The sequence below is a fragment of the Dermacentor andersoni genome, chromosome 7 (assembly GCF_023375885.2).
Source record: "Dermacentor andersoni chromosome 7, qqDerAnde1_hic_scaffold, whole genome shotgun sequence".
Lineage (NCBI taxonomy): Eukaryota > Metazoa > Arthropoda > Arachnida > Ixodida > Ixodidae > Dermacentor > Dermacentor andersoni.
Window position 1 is genome coordinate 178,160,738 of NC_092820.1, and position 21,590 is coordinate 178,182,327.

Consider the following 21,590-nt stretch of genomic DNA (forward strand, 5'->3'; position numbering starts at 1 on the left):
TATTACGTATGACCATTTGGCTTCGATGGGCGCCAGAGCACTTCCTGTGCCATCCTACACTCAGTGGCATCCACCTCGTACGGTTTGTTTTTACTGTTGTATACGCAGCCATATATCTCGCATCTGCCGCCGTCATCAGTAGGATGAAAGACAAGGCTTTGCTGAGCACGAAAGAGACCGCACTCGCCGACCAGACGCCTACTATCCCGGATCGTACTCGTTCCCTCAGCAGTGTTCTTCGTCTCAACCAACTGCTCCCAATCTGCCTCATAGCTCCCGTTCGGCCAGACGTCGGTCTCCTTCGCCTTAACGGTGCTCTACATCTTCGCTTCGCCCCACTTCCCATCTTGCCTACCAGCACTCGGAAAACTGTTGCAGTTTTTGGAGTGGAAACTGCTTCTTATCGGTCTTCAAAAATTCCTCCTGTTTGCCTGGCCAACATGCTTTATGTAACTGTTGAAGGTGTTCACGCGCTGGCTCTCATCGATACCGGTGCCGCTGTTTCTGTTCTTCGTAGTGATCTTGGACCTATCTTGGCCTTATCTTGGACCTATTTTGCGTGGTGCTAATAATGCATTCATTCACCCCGACAGACAGTGTACTGCTAGTGTTCTCATCGACGGCATTCGCCACCACATTGAGTTTATCATCCTTCCAACGTGTATTCATGAGCTTATACTGGGTTGGGACTTCCTACATTCTGCTTCAGCCGTCATTTCATGCAGAGAGGAAGTTGTCCATATCACGGATGCAATGCTTGCACCTGTTGCGGACTCTTCACCTTCATGCGTGAACTTGGCCATCGCTGTAGACTACGTCCTGCGTCCTGGTCACGAAGACATTGTAGCCGTAACATCCAGTCAGATCGCCGATGGAGACGCTCTAGTCGCCCCTTCTTCCCGCCATAGTTCTCGTGGAATTCTCATTGCTGCCTGTCTTGTCCGGTTTTCACGTGGCCGTTCCTTTCTGTCTGCTTGCAACACGACCCCAGATGACTGTGGCAACCCACGACCCCAAAGGGATGACTGTGGCAACCCTCGCCGACACTCAACCTATCTCTATAGTCACGCTTTGCCCTTCATTGCCAGCACCAACCTCAGGTTTGGATGATTCTTTCCCTCCCCCAGCCGTTCTTGGTTCTGACCTAATAGCCATTCAGTCCGAAGCCCTACTGGTGGTCTTGACGAAGCACAAAGCCTGTTTCGATAGTTTTTCCCCTGTGTTGAGCCAAACTAACTGTGAGCCAAACTAGCTATATGATGGCGCCCCTATTGTGTGTCACCGTCCAAATGAAAGGTCATTGAACAGGTTGCTGACATGCTTGCGCGGAAGATAATACGAACTTCATCTAGCCCATGGGCTTCTCTTGTGGTTCTGGTAAAGAAAAAAGATGGCTCTGTTCGCTTTTGCGTCGATTATCGAGCGCTCAATAAGATCACACGCAATGACGTATGTCCAATACCTCGAATTGACGACGCTTTGGACACACTACAAGGGCCGGAGTATTTCGCCAGCCTTGATCTTCGATCAGGATATTAGCAAATTCTGATGAATGAGACTGACAAAGAAAAGACCACATTCGCTACGACAGACGGACTTTATGAATTTAACGTGATGCCTTTTGGCCTTTGTAACGCTCCCACCACATTTGAGCTCATGATAGATAACGTACTTCATGAACTAAAATGGAAGACCTTCCTCTGTTATCTGGACGATATTGTCATTCTTTCGTCTAACTTCAGCCAACATCTCCATCGATTAGACGAAGTTCTCAAGTGCCTTGCAAGTTCCGGTCTTCAGATCAATACAAAAAAAAAATGCACATTTGCAAGCAAGACAATAACAGTATTGGGCCACGTTGTGTCAGAAGATAGCATCCAGCCAGGCCCCGAAAAGATTAGTGCTGTTCTCCAGTTTCCTCGCCCCCAGCAACAGAAAGATCTAAAGCATAACTGCGAGTCGACCTAGTCGGAACAGATTCATCTTAAAACTTTTTGTGCGCAAACAAACAGGGACGAAGAATAGGGGCAACACAAGGGCGAGTGCTTTCTAACAACTGGTTTTATTTTTGAAGAACCACCTGCTTAAATACCCACAGATCTGCGCGACCTAGTCAACAGAGCATGCCTATAGCGCATATGATACCCGCAGATCTGCGCGATCAAGTCAAGAGAGCACGTCAATAGTACATATAACACTTGTGATAAAAAGACGGGGACAAAAGCCACCCGGTCAACATAAAAACAGCAAGGTGCAAAAAACAACCACTTAGTGACGTCTAGTCTGAAAGGTCGCCCTAGTACGCATTTGGCAATGCATTGCCAAGAACATGATTGCTCACCTTGTCTTAGTAGCACAGACATTTTGCATAGGCATAGGAATCAAACCGCTAGGGAAATTGTGAAAGCACACTGGATTGGAAAACAAAAAGAAAAATGCATCAGCCATCCTTCTGTTTCATTGTTGGATAAAGAAAATTCGCTTCTATCATCACATCTTTAACGCATTTTTTTGTAAGTGGTTGTTTTTTGCACCTTGCTGTTTTTATGTTGACCGGGTGGCTTTTGTCCACGTCTTTTTATCACAAGTGTTATATGTACCATTGACGTGCTCTCTTGACTAGATCGCGCAGATCTGTGGGTATTTAAGCAGGTGGTTCTTCAAAAATAAAACCAGTTGTTAGAAAGCGTTCGTCCTTGTGTTGCCCCTATTCTTCGTCCCTGTTTGTTTGCGCACAAAAAGTTTTAAGAAAGATCCACGTAATTTCCTCGACTCGGCTTCATATTTTCGTCGATTTATACGCAACTTCGCTGCAATAGCAGCTCCTCTACGCAAGCTACAGGGGTGCGATCAGAGATGGTTGTTCGGCGCGTTCGTTTGGTTACCAGCGCGTGCGATTGGCCTACTCCGCGCCGACGTCGCCAGCTGCGGGGCGTGGCCACGTTTTTGGTGACGTCAAAATGATGACACCCTTCTGTCAATCATCCTCCCACCGAGCATTTCGTCTGCTAGCCGCCGAACCCGACGGGAGCTGGGAAGTTTGGAGCGATCATACGGCTTCACATGGCGTGTCTGGTGGATTGGATCCAACAGGCGGCTGCGGCATGGCACGTTTGGATCCAATCCATAGTTTAATTCGAGAAAATGGCGCTTCCGTTCGGAACTTAGGTTGTTGCGCTGGTGTTTCTAGAGGAAGGAGGAGAGCGGGTGGTGGTGCGAAACGCATTTGAAGAGATGGCAGAAAGTGAATTCCGGCGTCGTTTTTGTTTCTCGAAACAAATAATTCGTTGGTTGTGCAGCGAAATCGACCCCATCATCGGTGCCAGCGAGCCACTGGAATGTTGTCACTGCCGCCTGAAAAGTGCGCAACTCTTCCAGTAGTTTCTTTTTCTTTTTTCTTCTCGCTGTGCGCGACACCACCTAGGGACGACGCAAAAAAACATAGTTATAAATTGCAGTAGTCACACGTACTACTATTTGAAAACGTGTTTGGGCTTGAGAAGAAAAAATACATTTTTTTATATAAAGATTTCATTCATTTGGAAGACGAGAAACATTTCGTTTTGTAGTATACTGTCAGCAAGCAGACGACAAACAATGATAGTAAACTTCCGGGGAGGTCACCGCTTCCTGATTGGCTGCTCTCTCCGCCCTGTTGTCACAAATTTTGCACACTGCCACTTAGTGACATTGCAGCAGCGGAACAGAACGCGTATCGAACAAAATATCTCCGATCGCGCCCCTGGTTACCGGTGCCTCTTTCACATGGACTAACGACTGCGAGTCGGCTTTTCAAGCTCTTAAGCAACATCTTACTTCCGGACCAGTGCTTCGCCACTTCGATGATCGAGCCCCCACCATACTCATACTGACGCAAGCGCACAAGGTGTTGGCGCAGTACTCCTGCAACATAGTGTGGCCTCTAAAGAGCAAGTCATAGCATATGCCAGCCGAACACTTTCACCATCTGAGCGGAACTACACAATTACAAAGCAAAAGTGGCTGGCTATCGTTTGGTCGATTCAGAAATTTCACCCATACCTTTACGGCCGCCACTACACCATCATCACCGACCATCATGCTCTGTGTTGGCTGTCATCAGTGAAAAGCAGGTCAGGACGCTTAGGATGCTGGATACTCCGCTTGCAGAAATATGACTTTACGATAATGTACAAGTCTTAAAAAAGTCATCATGATGCAGACGCATTGTCTTGCTGCCCACTCACGCTCTCTCCTGGTAACGCGCTGTCGTCTTCCCCACTATGTCGTTCCCCGCTACGCCGGTCTCACACCAGCTCTCAATAACACCTCTGGACCATGTTACGCTTTCATCACGCTCTGATTTCGTCTTGCTTCAGCGGTCTGACGCCTACTGACAAACTCTCATGGATCGCCTCAGTGGGTTCGCCTAACCACCCAACAGCTGCTTGCGATGCCAACTTCGACAATTCCGCCTTCAAGGTGGCGTGCTACACCACTATGTTTACCACTCAACAGGTCACCAGTGGGTCCCAGTTCTACCTCGCTGCCTTTGCCTGTGAGTATTAGAGGCACTTCACGACGACGTATCGGCTTGCCACTTAGGCTTCCATAAGACTTATGACCGCATCAAGACCCGCTGCTTCTGGCCTGGCCTATCCACAACGGTGGCCAAATACATTGCCTGTTGTGCACCGTCAGCGCAAGCATCACATGCGTCAGTACAAGCATGTCAGCACTGCAAATGCTCGACATCCCCTCTGGCCAGTTTACTACAACCTCTCCCTTGCCAGGACGCACCTTTCGAATTTGTTGGCATTGATTTATATAGTCCCTTGCCTTTGACACCCTCGGGTCACCGTTGGGTTGTCACTTCGGTCGACCATTTAACAAGATATGCCGAGACTGCCCCTCTGTGATCCATTACCGCTTCTGAGGTCGCTGACTTTTTCTTGCGCTCCATCGTCTTGCGCCACGGGGCTCCTCGCGTTCTTCTGAGTGACTGTGGCAAGGCGTTTATTTCCCAAATTCTCGAGGAAGTTCTTCGGGCCACTGTTACCGTCTACAAATCTACTTCTACCTATCATCCGCAAACCAATGGCCTTACTGAGCGCTTCCACCATACGCTGTCTGACATGATTTTCATGTACATCCATCCTGACCACACTGACTGGGATAAAATTCTTCCTTTTGTGACATTCGCATATAATACTGCTATTCAAAGGACAACCGGCTACAGCCCTTTCTTCCTTGTGTATGGATGATCTCCTTCCACCATATTCGACAGAGAATTCTTTTTGGCACCTTCTTCACCGAACGCGTCCCTTCGAGAAGATTTCGCTGTCCGAGTTGCACATTTCCGTCGAATTGCCCGGCAAAGCACAGAACCTACCTAAGCTGAGCGCAAATGTCGCTGCGACAACAAACGCCGTGACCTCCGTTTTCACCCAGGAGACCAAGTCCTGCTTTGGACTCCAGTCCACACTCCAGGCCTCTGGGAGAAGTTCATTCAACGCTACATTGGCCCATACACTGTTGTGCAGCAAACATCTGCAGTGAACTATCTCGTCCGCCCAGTACACTCCGTCACTGACCGGCGCCTCTGGAATGACGAAATTGTTCACGTCACACGGATGAAGCCCTTCACTCCTCCGTTTAGATGATCTCTAATCTGCGGCCAGGCTGGCCACTTCCATGACGGGGGGAAGTTAGTGTAAGCACTAATAACGTACTTCGTCGTTTTCATTTGTCCATAGCCATCATCATCTTCGCTGTTCTTTACTTCATCGCGCATGAGCTGGGGCATTTTCTTTTTTTGGAATAAAAAGGTCTTGACAGCTTGGTCGGTCTCGGTCTTATAATATATATATTGTTACAGTCTCTGGAGAGGGTTAAGGGTTTTTTTAATGATCAAGGCACAAAGGCCGTGGAAATCGTAGGAGCAACGTCATCCTCCTCTTTCTCCTTTCTCGCTTACTGCATTTTCCACTGGCAGTGAACCTTTGTAACATTCCTCCTCTCCCAGACAAAGCCCTCTGGGTGAGTCACTCCTGCTTTCTGCATGTGAATGGCTTCAGGCGGGCAACATGCATCACCTCAGTCTTGCGTGAACAGCAGCCATTGGAAGTGAGACGTGCAATTGTGTAGTTCACCTCGCTTAGACAATCGAGGATAATGAATGGCCTGGCATAGTTGGCAAGTAGCTTTTGGCTGATTGAATATAGCATAAAATTAGAAACCTGGGATGCAGTGGCAGAGGATAAGGCTGTCGTCTCGCAATACTGCGTCAAGTAGTCGGCACACACAATTATTCAACGGCTAGTTATCGGCTTCATAATCCGTCGTACGTAGTGGCGTCCCAGAAAGGCAATCCGTGTCAGCGTGTTGACACCCACTTTTGTATGAAATAGTGAACACATGTTCCTGTAGATGAAGTAGGCAAATACTACCGCCAGGCATTCTTGTTCTGTCACAGTGTACAGTGAAACCTCATAAAACTGTAGTTGGCCGGAGCTTGGAAAAAGTAAGTGCTAAACGGTAGTACTGCTTAACCAAAATAGCATGAAATCGCCCATTTAACTGTCAAAACGGAAGAGAGAGTGTGATGAAAGGGGAAAAAACATGCAGTATTTATTTACTTCGTGTGACAAAAGTGTTATTTTCGGTTGATGCTGCGGCGGCCTAGCAGCGACGACAGCGGCCTCAAACTTACTGAAGCTGTGAGCCAGCTTTTCAACCAGCCCCCTCTTTATTTTCAGTTGATGCTGCGGCAGCCTAGCAGCGACGACAGCGGCCTCAAACTTACTGAAGCTGTGAGCCAGCTTTTCAACCAGCCCCCTCTTTATTTTCGGTTGATGCTGCGGCAGCCTAGCAGCGACGACAGCGGCCTCAAACTTACTGAAGCTGTGAGCCAGCTTTTCAACCAGCCCCCTCTTCTCGGCACACTTCCATTGCAGATTCCTCGTTAGTGTTGCATACCGTGCGCGGGCGCGGTAGTGTTGCAGAAGTCGCGGGGCACCTTTTTATTGTGGGGTGCTGTTCTCGTCGCGACGATTGCATTCGTGAGGCTCACGCAACGCGCAGCTTCTGCCACTGTCGAGCCTGAATCGCCCATACTTTCGCTTTTCGTGTCATCTTTATCACTGTCGCTAGGCGACACTTCGGCAAAACAGAGGCAACAATGGCGAAAAGTCGAACCTCGCAGCAGTGCTGCCCAGCAACTTCTTATCATTCCAGATGCCACAAGCTGTAGTCAGCAGTAGACCCATGTTACGTGCCAGTACCGACTTCTTCGTATCAAGTTCGACAGCACGAATAATATCTAATTTTTCTTCTATGCTAAGCACCCGACGTCTTTTTTATCCGAGCTTCAGCATGATGCGAGTCCTCGCTTACACAATGCCACAACGCTCTCTGGGACGGCGCCGAAATGCAAACGCACAGGGTGCTTGAAGGCCATTGTTCAAATCTCTGAGGCTTGTTCTGCCAGGCCGCCCAATGGAGATAAAGCACCGCCGTGTTTGCATGCCGAAAAGTGGAAACACTACGTGTTAACTGATACTTACGCAATAAGCTGGTGTGGTTTATGCGGATACACAACACATTATGTTCAATGGCTGCTGAGTAGAGGATATGACTTTACTACTTTTAAATTGACACTACTGTTTAAGCGGGTACAGTTTAAGGAGGTTTTACTGTAGTTGTGTTCAGGTTTGCTTAAAGAACGGGTTGCATATGCTACGACATGTTTGTCGTTACTAGAGCGATGAACGAGAATGGCACCAATGCCGACGCCACTAGCGTCTGTGAATTTCTGTTGGAGATGAAGGATCGAAGTGCCGGAATATTGGCTGTGAAGTTAACAAGAACTTCAGCTGGTGAAAAGCGGCTTCACACTCGGGGGTCTACTGAAAAGGAGTGTTCTTACGCATAAGATTTGTCTGAGGGTGAACGACAGCCGCGAAACCGTGTATGAAACGTAGGGAATATGAGCAGAGCCCTATGAAGCTACGAAACTGTTTGACAGATTTAGGTTGCACGAAGAATTCGACGGCTGCCGTCTTCTGTGGGTCGGGTCTAATGCCATCTTTACCGACGAGATGTCCTAACACCACTGTTTCGCGCTTGCAAAAATGGCATTTTTTAAAATTCAGTTCAAGACCAGCCTATTTGGTACAGTTGAGTACAATAGCAGCACGAGTGTTGTGCTCCTGAAATGTGCATCCAAAAATTATGACATCATCAAGGTAGCACTACAGGTGCATTATCTAAATACACGTAAAAGGAGAATTCGTTTTTCTCTGCAACCACTGCACCAGATTTGATGAGGTTTGCTTCATTTAAAAGAAAAACTTAAAATCCCACTTAAAAGCCCACTGTGCAGCTTTGGGATCAAAATGAAACCTCACAATTTTTCTTACAGCATCCCATTTAACTATTGGCTTTACTAGTAAGAAAATTTGTGCCTGTGCTGGGTGAAAAATTACTACTGTACTGTAAAATAAGGAGAAGTGGTGTTGTGGCTATGAGAGAGACGACGACAACGAGAGAGAAAAATCTTGTTTCGGTGCTCGATTGGCTGTACTACCTCTCACTACTGTATCGTTCTAGTCGCAAACGCTTACTGCCCAAAGTGCTTCGCGACACTACATAGAATTGCCGTGTTCTGCTTTGGCGTCCCTTGCTGCAATCTTTTCCATATGCCATTCTTTTTTTTTTCTCTTTTTATATTATGTGAACCATTCTAGGAATGCCAGGAAGATGGTGACTTGCACAGTGGTTGAGCAAGGGATGTCAACATTTCGAGAAGCGTCTTTACCCTGACAACCTTGGCATCAGACAGACATTCCTTGTTCGATCACTGTTGATTAAAAAACTGAGAATTTCTTTCTACTTACTGGCTATGTGCACAAGCAGTATCACAAGTTGGTGTCACAGTCTGGTTTAGTGCAACTATGCCGAGATCCAAGGGAGTGAACCTGGCTGGCTAACACTCCCAAAGCTACACGTATGCAAACACCCAAGAACGCGAGTGAGGAGATGTGGGTTCGGCACACATCTACGGCAAGCTGTCGTTTCGTCCACTTCTATTTTCCTTAACAAAGAGTTTTTAGCTTGGCCACAGACTCGTTACTGTTTGTGAATTACCAGGTTACCAGGACTGCGAATAGCAGTGGCAAAGCTGCTAGCAAAATCTTGTGACAATTTGTTCAAACTACGACGCACTTGAAAAGCTTTTGTTTCATCAGTGTTCTCGCTGAAGGAAAGTCATTATAGTACTGCGTGTTAACAGTTACATCACTGCCGACACTTTACACCAGCAGTTAAGTAGAATATGCAGGCCATGGGCAGTACTAGCTTTGAATGCTCTCTGTTTAGACATCACCAGATGGCACTACCAGTGTTTGCTGCCACAACTCGCTCCAGTAATCTGCAAATGGTAAGGAGTTTGTGGACAAGCTAAAACTCTCTAATATTTTTACATTTCAGTGAAAACATAATTGCCCTTGTGCTTCATTGTCTGTTTTCTTTACATTGTTGTAAGGGAACACTGTAAAGCATTGCAGACAGTGCCACTCTTGCAAGCAGTGATGTGAACACTGTACCGAGTTGCAGGCGATGTTGGGCAACCATTTTCATTTCAATCAATTTTTCTTAGCAGAAGAAACACCATGCAGCAGCCACGGCCTCTTCAATGCACCAGGGCATCATTGATGCAGAGTTGCAGAGTCGCATTGAAGAGAACGAGAAGCTACACTTACAGGTATTTGGTTTAAATGTTTTTTGCAGCTAAACTCTGTGCCAATACACTGTCTGTTTTTTTTAACGTACTGCATTTTGTTGGCAGTGCTCGAGTTCAGAAATAAAGTCTGCAATGATTTAATGAAATGCTTCTCCTACGAACATCTGCAAAACTTTCTCTAATGCAGGGCTTACCCACACCAAAGTGGCTGCCTGTGAGCTCCATTAGGCTAATTTTTGAAGAGATTTAGGAGAATGAAAAAGTGAGGCTTGATATTTATTTTTTCTTCAAAGGTGCCCTGAACCCCTCTTCATCGAAGTCGAGAAATGCATTTTAAGTTAGTATAGACTATTTGAATAATACTTTGCCACAAAAAGTAGCTCAGTGCGTTCAGCAGAAGCAGAGTTATTGCTAATCAAAGGTTGCCCATGACCTCCTTCACAGTGCTCCCACTCCTTCTTCAATGCCTTGCACTGCGAGGGCTATGGCGGAGCGGGGTGAGCCCACAATTCTGCGCCTGCTGAACGTCACCGTGGCGCGCAGCTCAAATTTGAGTTTGGATGTTTACGTAGACACCACTATTTCCAATTTTGGTGCCTAAGACATGCCAAACGCAGTTGCCCTCAGTGACTGCAGTGTGCTCAGCGAGCGAACTCGTCATGCCACCTTGTGGCCACTGCAGTATCTACGCTACATAGAAAACCGCAGCTAAATGCAATTGTAGTGTGTATGTGCAGCGTTTGATTTGTGCACGACAGTGCTTGAGTGCGCATTCACACTCTATGCTCCAGTTTGGCCACTCTACGTCGTGCGGACCGGCTTTGTCCTGCACCAGCTGACCGACGGATCATAGCCACATCGAACTTGTGCATTTTGAAGTGCTACCAATAGCTCAGTATTGTTCCCCGCAGGGGCGTCTGCGTCAGCAGGCGTTTGGTGAGTTGCGACACCACGTACCCGAGCAAACGAAGGTCGGAGTCTCCCACGTCTAACCATGCATGGCTTAGCTGTGTCCGGGAAAAAGGGGATCCTGGAGGTTCAGCTTACGCTGAGTGTTTGGACCTGTAAGGCCCCTCGACAGAGGCAACACACCCCTTTGACCTCGGCTTCACGTAGACGTCACGTAGAAGGCAACCCCCCTACAAGCCATCAATTCTTCTGTCATCGCAGCTTATGGACAGAAGTCTCTTACCCTTGACTGCAGTCTTAAGAGAAAGTTGCCATGGCTATTTCGGATAGCAGACGTCTGCTATGCCATCTTAGGAGCTGATTTCTTGCACCATTTTTATCTGCTCATGGACATGAGCTGCTGTCGCCTGGTATATGACATCACGGGTCTGTCAGTCAATGGTTTTCTGTCACATGCTACTGCTCTCAACCCTACTTTCATCAAACTGCCTACCTTGCCATATGCAACAGAACTGCTTGTTGGTCTAGTTGGTGCTTGCTAAAAGACATGTTTTTTTGCTGCAAGTTAAAACACACACAAAAGGAATACATATAAAGGCAACACGAGTGGCACTTCCAACTGGTTTAATTTGGGCTGTGACCCATGAATATATATACACACATACATGCATGCACAGGCTGTTCACAAATCTACGTTACCCAGGGTCAAACAGTCTTGTTTCTGATTTGTAGAGCGTGATAGATGTATCACTAATGCAATTTGAACCTTTCTTTTTTTTATATAGTAAGCGTCCATTAGCTCATGTGCTGTTTGATTTCTACTTCTGCCAAGAATCCTAATCTCAGAAAAACGTGGTTTGCACATGCAGGCCTTGCAGTGCGCTGACAAATGTGCCATGCCTTCTTTCATTAGATTTAGTTCATGTTCCCTGGCTCATTCATTTATGCAGCGTCCAGTCTGTCCTATGTAGGACTTGCCGCACTCAAGGCGAATTTCTTACACCATGCCCATAGCGCATCTCCTGTAGGACGGGCCATGTTTCTTGCCACAGCCTTGCGAACCGCTCTCCTCTCAACAGAGTCGACCCAGTGGGGGGGAGGGGGGGGGCAGAAAAGGCAATGGGTATGCCATACCGGCCTGCCACCTTCTTGAGGTTATGGGAGACCTTATGAACATAAGGAATCACTGCAGGTCTTACGGTTCTGGCACTTTCTTCCTTCCTTGTGGCGCTGGTACCTTTAACCTTCCGTAAAAGGCTTTTGATGACTGAGGTCACGAACGAGTCATGGAACCGTGCTGCTTTAAGTCGCTTAATCTTATTATTGAACGAGGCCTACATCGTGTGCGTACACGACTTTCCGAGGGCAGACTCCAAGCAGAGCATAGCATGTCCACACTTGACAATTTTGGAATGACATGAATTATGTGGCAGCAACCCTTTCTTGGCATGTGGGAAATATTGCCAACAAGCTTGCCCATCAGGAAAGGTTAATCTTAAATCTAAAAACTGCAGGGTGTTACGCTGTGGCACTTCATGCGCAAACGAAAGCCCTTTGCCATCGTCCCTAAAAATGTTTAAAATATCATCGCAGCGCTTCGGTGAGCCTTGTCTGTTAAAAAGGATTAAGAAGTCGTCCATGTACCTAAAATCTTTTAAAATATTTAAAGTACTGTCCCGTTTAAAAGCCTCATCGAGCAGGCGATCAACACTAGATAGGAATATGTTGCATAGCAGTGGCGCAATACACGAACCAATGCAAATGCCGCATTATTGCAAGAAAAGTTGTTTGCCAAAACAAATAAAAGTGCTATTAAGATAGGCTCCCAATAGTTTAAAAAGTCCTCAAGTATAACCGTCTGCATTTTGAAAAGCTATGATGCTGCTTTCTTCTATGCACATATTTACCGCAACAAAAAGTGCATCATGTGTAATTGAATAAAACAGATCCTCACCATCCACAGAAAAAACGCATTGCCTATGGATTGTTGGTTTCGTAGAAACTGCACTATGTCTTGTGAATTGCCTGTCGAGAAAGGGTCATCTACTCTAACAGATTTTAGCACCTTTAGAATGTGCCTAATAAGTAACAACTGCCACATGCCTCGTTCGCTCACGATGCTCCTAAATGGCACATTAGGCTTGTGCGTCTTTGCACAGAAGAAAAAGGAAAATGCAGAAGCGTAGCCGCTGGGGCAAAGCCCATGCGTTAGACAACTGTTGGTACAAGACTTGCAAGTGTAGACGATGCTCGAGAGTAGGTCATCTTCAAAAGATGTGCCAGGCAAGCCAGGAGGAACTAAAAGGGCACCTGGTCGCCTCATTGCCAAGTCATCGAAAGATGAGTCATCAGAAGATGAGCACAAGTTGTACAGTTGTGACGCTACGCCTTCCAGGAAAAGCTACGTTGTGTGTGTGAATGTCGAAGGCCACGACCTGCCAACGTAGGTTGACACGGGTGCGGCCATGACGGTAGTGGCAGAAAGTGTATACAACGCCAAGTTGTCGCATGTAAAACGTGAGCCAACAAAACTGGTGCTAAAGACTTATACAGGTGGAAAAAAATGCATGTTATTGGTCAGTGTCATGTCACTGCACGCTGTGAAGGTCAGTGTGCCATTTTACCTGTTGTTAGTGACGGTGAGTGCCCTCTGCCTATTCTAGGCATAAGCTGGCTTGACAGGTTACAGCTTAGCTGGAAATCCCTTTTCGCTTTGAGTGTTGAAGACAGGGCATTGAAGCTGCGTTTCAAGTACCCTCGGGTGTTTCCTTCCACTTTGGGAGCTATTAAGAACTATGAGGCAAAATTTGTTCTGCAGCCTAAGTGCACCCCTGTATTTTGTAAATCCCGGCCGGTACTCTTTGCGCTGCAAGAAGCGGTAGGAAAAGAGCTATCTGACCTTAAAAAAAGAAAAAGTGTATTTGAGCGTGTAACTCGGAGCGACTGGGCAATGCCACTCGTGGTGGTCCCAAAAAAGGAAGGTGACAAAATAAGGTTGTGTGGCGACTTCAAAGTCACGGTCAATCCGGTCCCAAAAATGGATCACTATTAGTTGCCCCTACCTGAAGATTTGTTCAGTGCAGTTTGTAAGGGAAAATTGTTTTGTGTACTCGATTTATCATCAGTATATCAGCAAGTGATGCTTAGCCCTGAATCCAAAGCGGTTGTTACAGTAAACACACACCAGGGGCTATATCGATACAACAGACTTCCCTATGGTATAGCAAGTGCTCCGGCTTTGTTCCAATCCTTAATGGATAAAGTCTTGATGGGCATTAAAAATGTAGGTTGCTACATTGACGATGTGATTTTAGCTGGCCGGAGCATAGATGAGTGAAAAAATACTCGAGATAGTTTTACAGCGACTGAATGAGTACAACATTACCTTCAAGGCAGAGATAAGTTCAGTGTTTTATCTGGGTCATAAGATAAGCTCAGAGGGGATACATCCCACTGAAAGCAAGGTGAGAGCAATTACCTATGCTTCTGAGCCAACGAATATCAAGGAGTTGAAAGCTTATCTAGGGCTACTGAACTACTATGGCAAAATTTTAAGCAACCTAGCATCTGTGGCTGAGCCATTGTACAAGCTACTTCGAAAGGGAGAGCGTTGGGTTTGGACGAAGAGATGCAGCGACGCATTTCAGGCCACGAAACAGCTGCTTATCAGCAGTTGAGCACTCACGTACTATGATGTATGCAAGCCGCTTGGGCTGCAATGGAATGCATCAGCATACGGCGTTGGAGCTGTTATTTTTCATGTGTTGCTGAACAGCTAAGAGCGCCCAATTGCATTTGCTGCGCGTACCTTGACACTGGCAGAAAAGAACAATGCGCAGTGCGAAAGAGAAGCCCTCGCTCTCATTTTTGGATTCCAGAAATTCCACAAGTTCTTGTACGGTAGAAAATTTGACTTATACATGGACCATCAGCCACTACTGGCAATTTTGGGACACAACAAAGCCACGCCATCGCTACCAGCGGCCAGACAGCAAAGGTGGTCTTTAATTATGTCATCTTACGAGTTCACTCTTAAGTACCGCAAGGGAACTGAAATTGAAGTGGCTGATGCTCTGTCAAGATTGCCTAATCCTTGTTCTTCCAAACCAGAAACGGCTGAATGTCTGTTTTCGAATGCATGCCGCTCACAGCGCAAGATATGTCAAAACAAGCTGCACAAGATGGCACACTTAGCAAAGTTCTCGAGTATGTTAGAACGGGTTGGCCAGCAAATGTCGTGGATGAATTGAAACCCTTTTATGTCTGACATCTGGAACTCTCAGTCGAACAAAATTGTCTTATGTGGGGGACGAGTAATTGTACCTGGGAACCTCAGGCCCACAGTGCTATCCTTGCTTCACGAGGAGCGCCCTGGCTCTCGCCGAATGAAAATGTTGGCAAGAGGTTTTGTGTGGTGGAACAGTATGGACAAAGCTATTGAGGAATATATAAGGAAGTGCCGAGTCTGCCAACTTGTACAACCGGCAGCTCAGCTTCTCCACCTGTGGCCCATCAATGTGTTGGCAAAGAGTGCATGTTGACTACTCGCAAAAGGGTAGTCCCAACTTTCTTGTCTTAGTGGATGCATACTCCAAATGGGTTGAAGTTTGGCATATGCCGTCAACTACCACCTCTCAGACTGTTGGTAAGCTTCGGCGCCTTTTCGCAGTGTACAGGTTTCCTGAAGAGATTGTAAGTGATAACGGCCCATAGTTTGTGTTGCAGGAGTTTGCAACATTCTTGTGTCATAACTGTATCAAACATACTAAGATTTCACCGTATCATGCAATCTCCAACGGAGCAGCCGAGTGTCTAGTTCAGACAACAAAGAAGGCTCTTTTAAAGCAAGTGTTTTCTCTTGCTGAACATGGAACGCAACAACCCTTGCAGGAAGGATGAGACAGTTTTTTGATGTCTTACAGGAATACCCTTCATTCTATGACTGGGAAGACCCCAGCCGAGCTGTTTTTGAGGCGACCGCCGCGAGTTAAGTTGTCATTTGTCAAACCAAGTTTTGTGCAAGACGTCTCATAAACAATGGTGCATTAAGCAGCAAAGAGACAAGGACAGGGGCTGTGAACGTGCATTCATCGTAGGTGAAAGAGTGTTTGTGAAGTGCGTGCGTGGTGAGGGCACCGCTTGGGATGACGACATAGGGATGCAAGTTGTGAGCCCCAGTGACCTATCTCATGTGCGTGTCGGGTCAAGTTCGATTTGTGTGCGCCGATCACCTCTGCTCCTCTTTTGCACGACCAGCTTTGCTTTCGCAGCATGCATCTCCGTCGAGTGAGCAGTCTCGAGGGCCAGCAATGGAGACTGTATGCCAAGAACTGGTTTCTGACAGCACAAATGGAACCAGTTTCCCTCCTCCTTTGACAACCGATTCGGCTCTGCCACCCGATGCTTCAGAAGATTCGCGACAGTCTTCAGTGCCACCAACGACGACACTGGTGCCTCCACACTGTAGCCAGCATACGTGTCGGCCATCGATTAGTTCAGACCACGAGTCTTCAAGAAATGACTGTATAATGTTGTCTAAAGGTGGATGAGATGTGATAGCGTGAGCGCCTAGCGAGCCACTGTTCTGATAGTCATTCCGCGCTCCTGATAAGCTGCGCACAGCACGCTAGTAGTGGGCTTAAGAACACGATGCTCTGTGAAATAAACAGCTTCTTTTCTGCTGGACCTTCATTGTTGCTCGTCGTAGTTATCACACTTCATCTCTCATCTGCATGATAACCTCAGTGCCATTAGGGCCGAATTTCCAAAAGCTAATATATTTTTGATGGGCAACTTTAACTATCCGGATATTGACCTCACATATAGCTCTCGCTGCTCCAAAGAATTCATCGACCTAACTTTGGATTTCTCACTTACGTAGTTGGTTTATAGTTCGTAAACCAACCAACCTGTGGAACAAATATTCTTGACCATATTTTGACATCAAGCCCCGAGACCTTAAGCACCATTTCTACTAGCGAGGCATTCAGTGACCATCAGCTCTTCAATTTTACAGTCAAGATCCCATCACATACACGGTACCTTGCATCCGAGCTTATGTTAAACTACAAAAAAGCTGATTGGAGTGCCATTAACATGCTAAACACGAATGCTAAACACGAAGTCGGGGCATCGAATCCCGGCCACGGCAGCCGCATTTCGATGGGGGCGAAATGTGAAAACACCCGTGTACTTAGATTTAGGTCCACGTTGAAAAACCCCAGGTGGTCGAAATTTCCGGAGTCCTCCACTACAGCATGCCTCATAATCAGAAAGTGGTTTTGGCACGTAAAACCCCATAATTTAATAATAATTGGTCTTCAAGAATTTTCCTCTTCATTCATTCCTACTTTCTCGTCCCGAACGGTGAAAGAAAACTGGACCTTGTTTAAAGAAAAGCGTCTGGAACTAATAAATGATCACATACCTCAAATTTCATTCTGGGTGAACATATCCAAGACATGGTCATTGCACTCACTAAAGAATAAAAAGAAACGCTTGTTCAAAGCAGCACAAAAATTGAGCTCCCCCTCGTTGAAATTGAAGCAAAAATGCTGCGAAAAACAATACTGCTATGCCGTTTGTAAAGTGAAGCATCGGTTTTTATCTTGTGACCTTCAGTCTCTTATACATAAGAACTCGAAAAAATTGTGGCACACAATCTCCCCACATAACCCACAGGTCCGTATAGCTCTACAGGATGACGGCGGAAATTCAATTTCTGACAAAAAAAGTGCTACCATGTTTCATAATTATTTCACTTCAGTGTTCAGCGACGAAGGTCATTCTAGTATTCTTTCCACCGCCGAAATTGGCTAGGTATATGACCCCAGTTGAACTAACCATTGAAGGCATCACGTCTTTAAACAATAACATTAAAATGTCCACTAGCCCTGGTGCTGACGGAATTGACGCCAAAATTTTTAAACTCGAAATAACCTCAAGTAACTTAATCCTCTATTACATTTTTCAGCAGTTTCTGTAGACAGGCGAACTTCCGTTTGATTGGAAAATTGGCAACGTCATCCCAGTGTTCCAATCTGGTGACAAAAATAATATCAGTAACTACCGGTCCATATCTTTAACGAGTATTTCATGTAAGCTACTAGAGCATATCATTGCATCATGCATTGCATAGCATTTTGAAGAAAACAGTTTTTTTACCCTCATCAGCATGGTTTTAGAAAAGGGCTGTCATGCGATACACAACTCTTGGAATTTATTCATGAAGCTTTGTCTAATATGAACGATAATCATCAGACGGATTGTGTTTTCATTGACTTTTCAAAGGCATTTGATCACGTACCACGTTGTTGTTCGATTTCAAAACTCTCTGCATTAAACATAGATTCTTTAACACTATCATGGATTAGAACATTTTTGTCATTTCATAAACAATTCACTTGCATAAATAATTGCTCATCACCCCTCTCTTAGGTATAGTCTGTTGTTCCCTAGGGCAGTGTTCTGGGTGGGCCCATTACTATTTCTAATATATATTAATGACCTAGCTACAGATATTACCTCTACCATTCATTTGTTTGATGATGATTGTGTTATTTACCGTAAAATTTCTAATCCGACTGATCATCTTCCGCTACAGAAGAATCTAGACTGTGTAACAAAATGGTGCGCTAAATGGGTAATGGCAGTAGACACAAATGTAAATTAGTAACTTTCAGCCAAAAACTATTAAACTGCACGTTCTCCTACTCGCTTAACAATCGCCCAGTCTCAGTGGCATCTTCATACTATAGTGGACAGTACTTGTAGAGCCCTGTAGTGGAAGAAGAGACTGGACTAGTGCCATCAGGCGTATAGGGCTTGACGATGGTAGCTGCAGCATCAACACAGTCATATGTTTAATAAATGGCATTTCTTTGTGGGCCTTCTTTTCCTACAAGTTGGTGACCCGGACGTGATACCACATCACAACTGTATCCGTCTACCAAGTTTCTTCTCGGTGCCATGTGACTGACTGCCGAACAACGACGTTTCGAAGAAAACGAAATGTTTTCCGTCACCACACTCACGCTTCCTGATTTCTGGCCCTTGGACTGTGAACTCTGGTTCATCCACATCGAGGCGCAGTTTCGCCGTCACCAAGTCACATCTCAGGCGGCCAAGTACGACAAGGTCTTGAGTGCACTTAACCCGACCATTGCAGCTTTGGTCCGCGACATTTTGCTAGCTCCTCCGCCCGACGATCAGTACGATATCCTTAAGCGGGAGTTACTACGGCGCACCACCGATTCTGAGTCGTGACGCATTCAACAGCTCCTCTCATCGGAGGAACTTGGTGACAGAATACTGACTGAGCTGCTTCGCTGCATCACACAACTCCTGGGAACCAGTCCATCATCAGCAGACTCGAAAATCCATTGGGAGCTCTTCTTGCAGCGTCTGCCGAACCAGGTATGCATGATTTTATGTGCCTCACTGACTACAATGTCTGTCAAGGCCTTGGTGACAATGGCAGACTCGATTATGTATTTTTTCCATCCTGTGATATCCACTGTTGATCGTTGTAATGCACCCATTGCGACACAATCCCAGTTACAGCAGCACTTTGACTAACCCGACAGTTCAAGTACGCATCTTGCTGTGCAAGTAGAGAAGCTAATTAACCAGTTGGCTGCCTTACGCTTTTGGGCAAATAACCATCAGCAGCACCATCGCTCGCATGACCAAAATGTGTCACGCCCTCCGTCTCCCGTTATTTGATGGTATCACGTCAGATATGACACTTGCGCACGGCAGTGCCGTCCGCCTGGCAACTTTCCGGGAAACGGTCGGGCCAGTCACTGATGATGGCTAGTGCTACTGGCTCTACATCAAGCCGTCTCTTGTATGTCACCGACTGTGTCACGAAAGTTCGCTATCTTGTTGACACTAGTGCGGAAATTTGTATCATTCCCCCTACTTTTCAAGTCCGCAGAAGACATCACCATGAAATGTCTTTTCTCACTGCCATCAATGGTTCCAACATTAAAACGTATGACCAGAAATCTGTCACTCTTGACCTTGGTCTGCGACGCCCTTTTCAATGGCTATTCACCGTCGCTGACATCTGCGGGCCAGTCACCGGCACTGATTTTCTGTGGGAATTTAACCTTCTCGTCCACTTTCGCAACTTCCGCCTTGACTCCTCAACAAACTTATCCGTACAAGGTGTCACCACGTCTGGAGCACCTTTGCGTCTTGTACAAGCACACACCCAGGTACCGAAAGTGTGGTACACCATCCTGCTGGAATTTTCATAGTTGTTTGAACCGTGCTCACCAAAGCGTCCAATAATGCACAACGTCACGCACCATATTGTGACCAAAAGACCACCAGCATACGCTCAACCTCGCCGCTTAGCACCAGACTCTGAAAATTTAAAGCAAGAATTTGAACACATGCTCGAGTTGGGCTTCGTTCGTCCTTCCCCTACCCTTGGTCATCTTGCTTTACACATGGTGCCCAAGAAGACTGGTGATTGGCGATCGTGTGGCGATTATTGTGCCTTAAACAAAGTGATGATTCCCGATAGGTACCCTATACCTCACATCCACGGTTTCACCGCATCGCTTCATGGGTGCTGCATATTTAGCAAGGTGGATCTAGTAAAAGCCTACCATCAGATTCCTGTCGAGCCTTCGATAATCCTAAAACTGCAATAATTACCCCCTTTTTTCATGTTTGAACACGTGCGCATGCCATTCGGCCTATATAATGCCGCTCAAACATTTCAGTGGTTCGTCTATCAAGTACTCCGTGGCCTGACTTGTTGCTTCGTCTATTTAGACTACATTCTTGTATTCACTCGCTCCGCTGTGGAACACGAATTTGACCTACGTAAGGTGTTTGAACGCCTCCGTCGATATGGCCTGGTTGTAAACATCTCGAAGAGTGAGTTTGGCATTGCTTCTCTAGATTTTGTGGGCCATCGAGTAGACGAGCATGGCATCCAACCCGTCCCATCCCGTGTCCAAGCCATTAAAGATTTCCCACGCCCGTCTTCTACCAAGCAATTGTGGGCATTTCTGGGCCTCGTCAATTACTACTGCCGTTTCATTCCTCGTTGTGCTTCAATTTCGCAGCCTCTGCACATTCTACTCTCTGGCACACGACGAGCTAGCACGCCTATATTGTGGACTAATGCTGCTGAATCTGCTTTTATCTCTGCCAAGAGTGCCCTTGCTACCACTACTCTACTGGCACACCCACAGCCAGACGCTCCAATGTCCGTTATGGTAGATGCCTCCGACATAGCTGTTGGCGCCGTGTTTCAACAGCTGGTTGGCAAGACATGGCAGCCTATAGCTTTCTTTTCAAGGAAGCTGACACCGCAATAAACCTGCTACAGCCCTTTCGGTCGCATATTGCTAGGACTCTACCTCGCAGTCCGCCACTTCTTTCAGCATCCCGAAGGGTATCAGTCCTTTATTCTCACTCACCACAAACTACTCATTTATGCTATTAGCTCCAGCAGTTCCTCGCACACTCCCCGCGAAATTCGCCAGCTTGCATATATCTCCGAATTCACTACTGATATTCGGCATATCAGTGGTGCCGATAATCCTGTCGCTGACGCTCTGTCACGAATTCATATGAATGCAAGCCAAGTAAGCTGTTCCAGCATTGACTTCGCCCGCCTCGGTACCACTCAACACACAGACCGTGAACTTCAAACATTCCGGACTGCCAATGATTTTCTGCGCTTCAAAGATACCTTACTGCCTGGCTGCAATGTCACAGTGATATGCGACATGTCTATGGGTCGTCCCCAACCGTATGTTTCACAACAATGTTGGCAGCAAGATTTTGATGCACTATGCTCCTTATCGCACCCTGGAGTATGTGGCACACAACGTCTGGTCACTTCCTGCTATCTGTGGCTGCGTATGAACAGTTGACGTCCGTTGCTGGGATCGGGCATGCATACAGTGCCAGCTTGCCAAGGTCAATCGACACA

At 46.5% G+C, this 21,590-nt stretch overlaps 1 protein-coding gene across 12 annotated transcripts in view; it reads left to right on the forward strand.

Annotated features, from left to right (window-relative positions):
• The window catches only part of LOC126533186 (protein phosphatase 1 regulatory subunit 21-like), a 250,792-nt gene that overhangs the window by 34,167 nt on the left and 195,035 nt on the right, over nt 1-21,590 (forward strand). For 6 of the 12 annotated variants that reach the window (XM_050180453.3, XM_055071645.2, XM_055071647.2 and 3 more), the window contains one exon: nt 9,641-9,742. In XM_050180453.3, the coding sequence (XP_050036410.3) occupies nt 9,641-9,742 (102 nt within the window). Of the gene's footprint in view, nt 1-6,737; nt 6,885-9,637; nt 9,743-21,590 lie in introns of all 12 variants that reach the window. The other 6 variants (XM_050180455.3, XM_055071644.2, XM_055071648.2 and 3 more) reach the window with 3 other exon arrangements.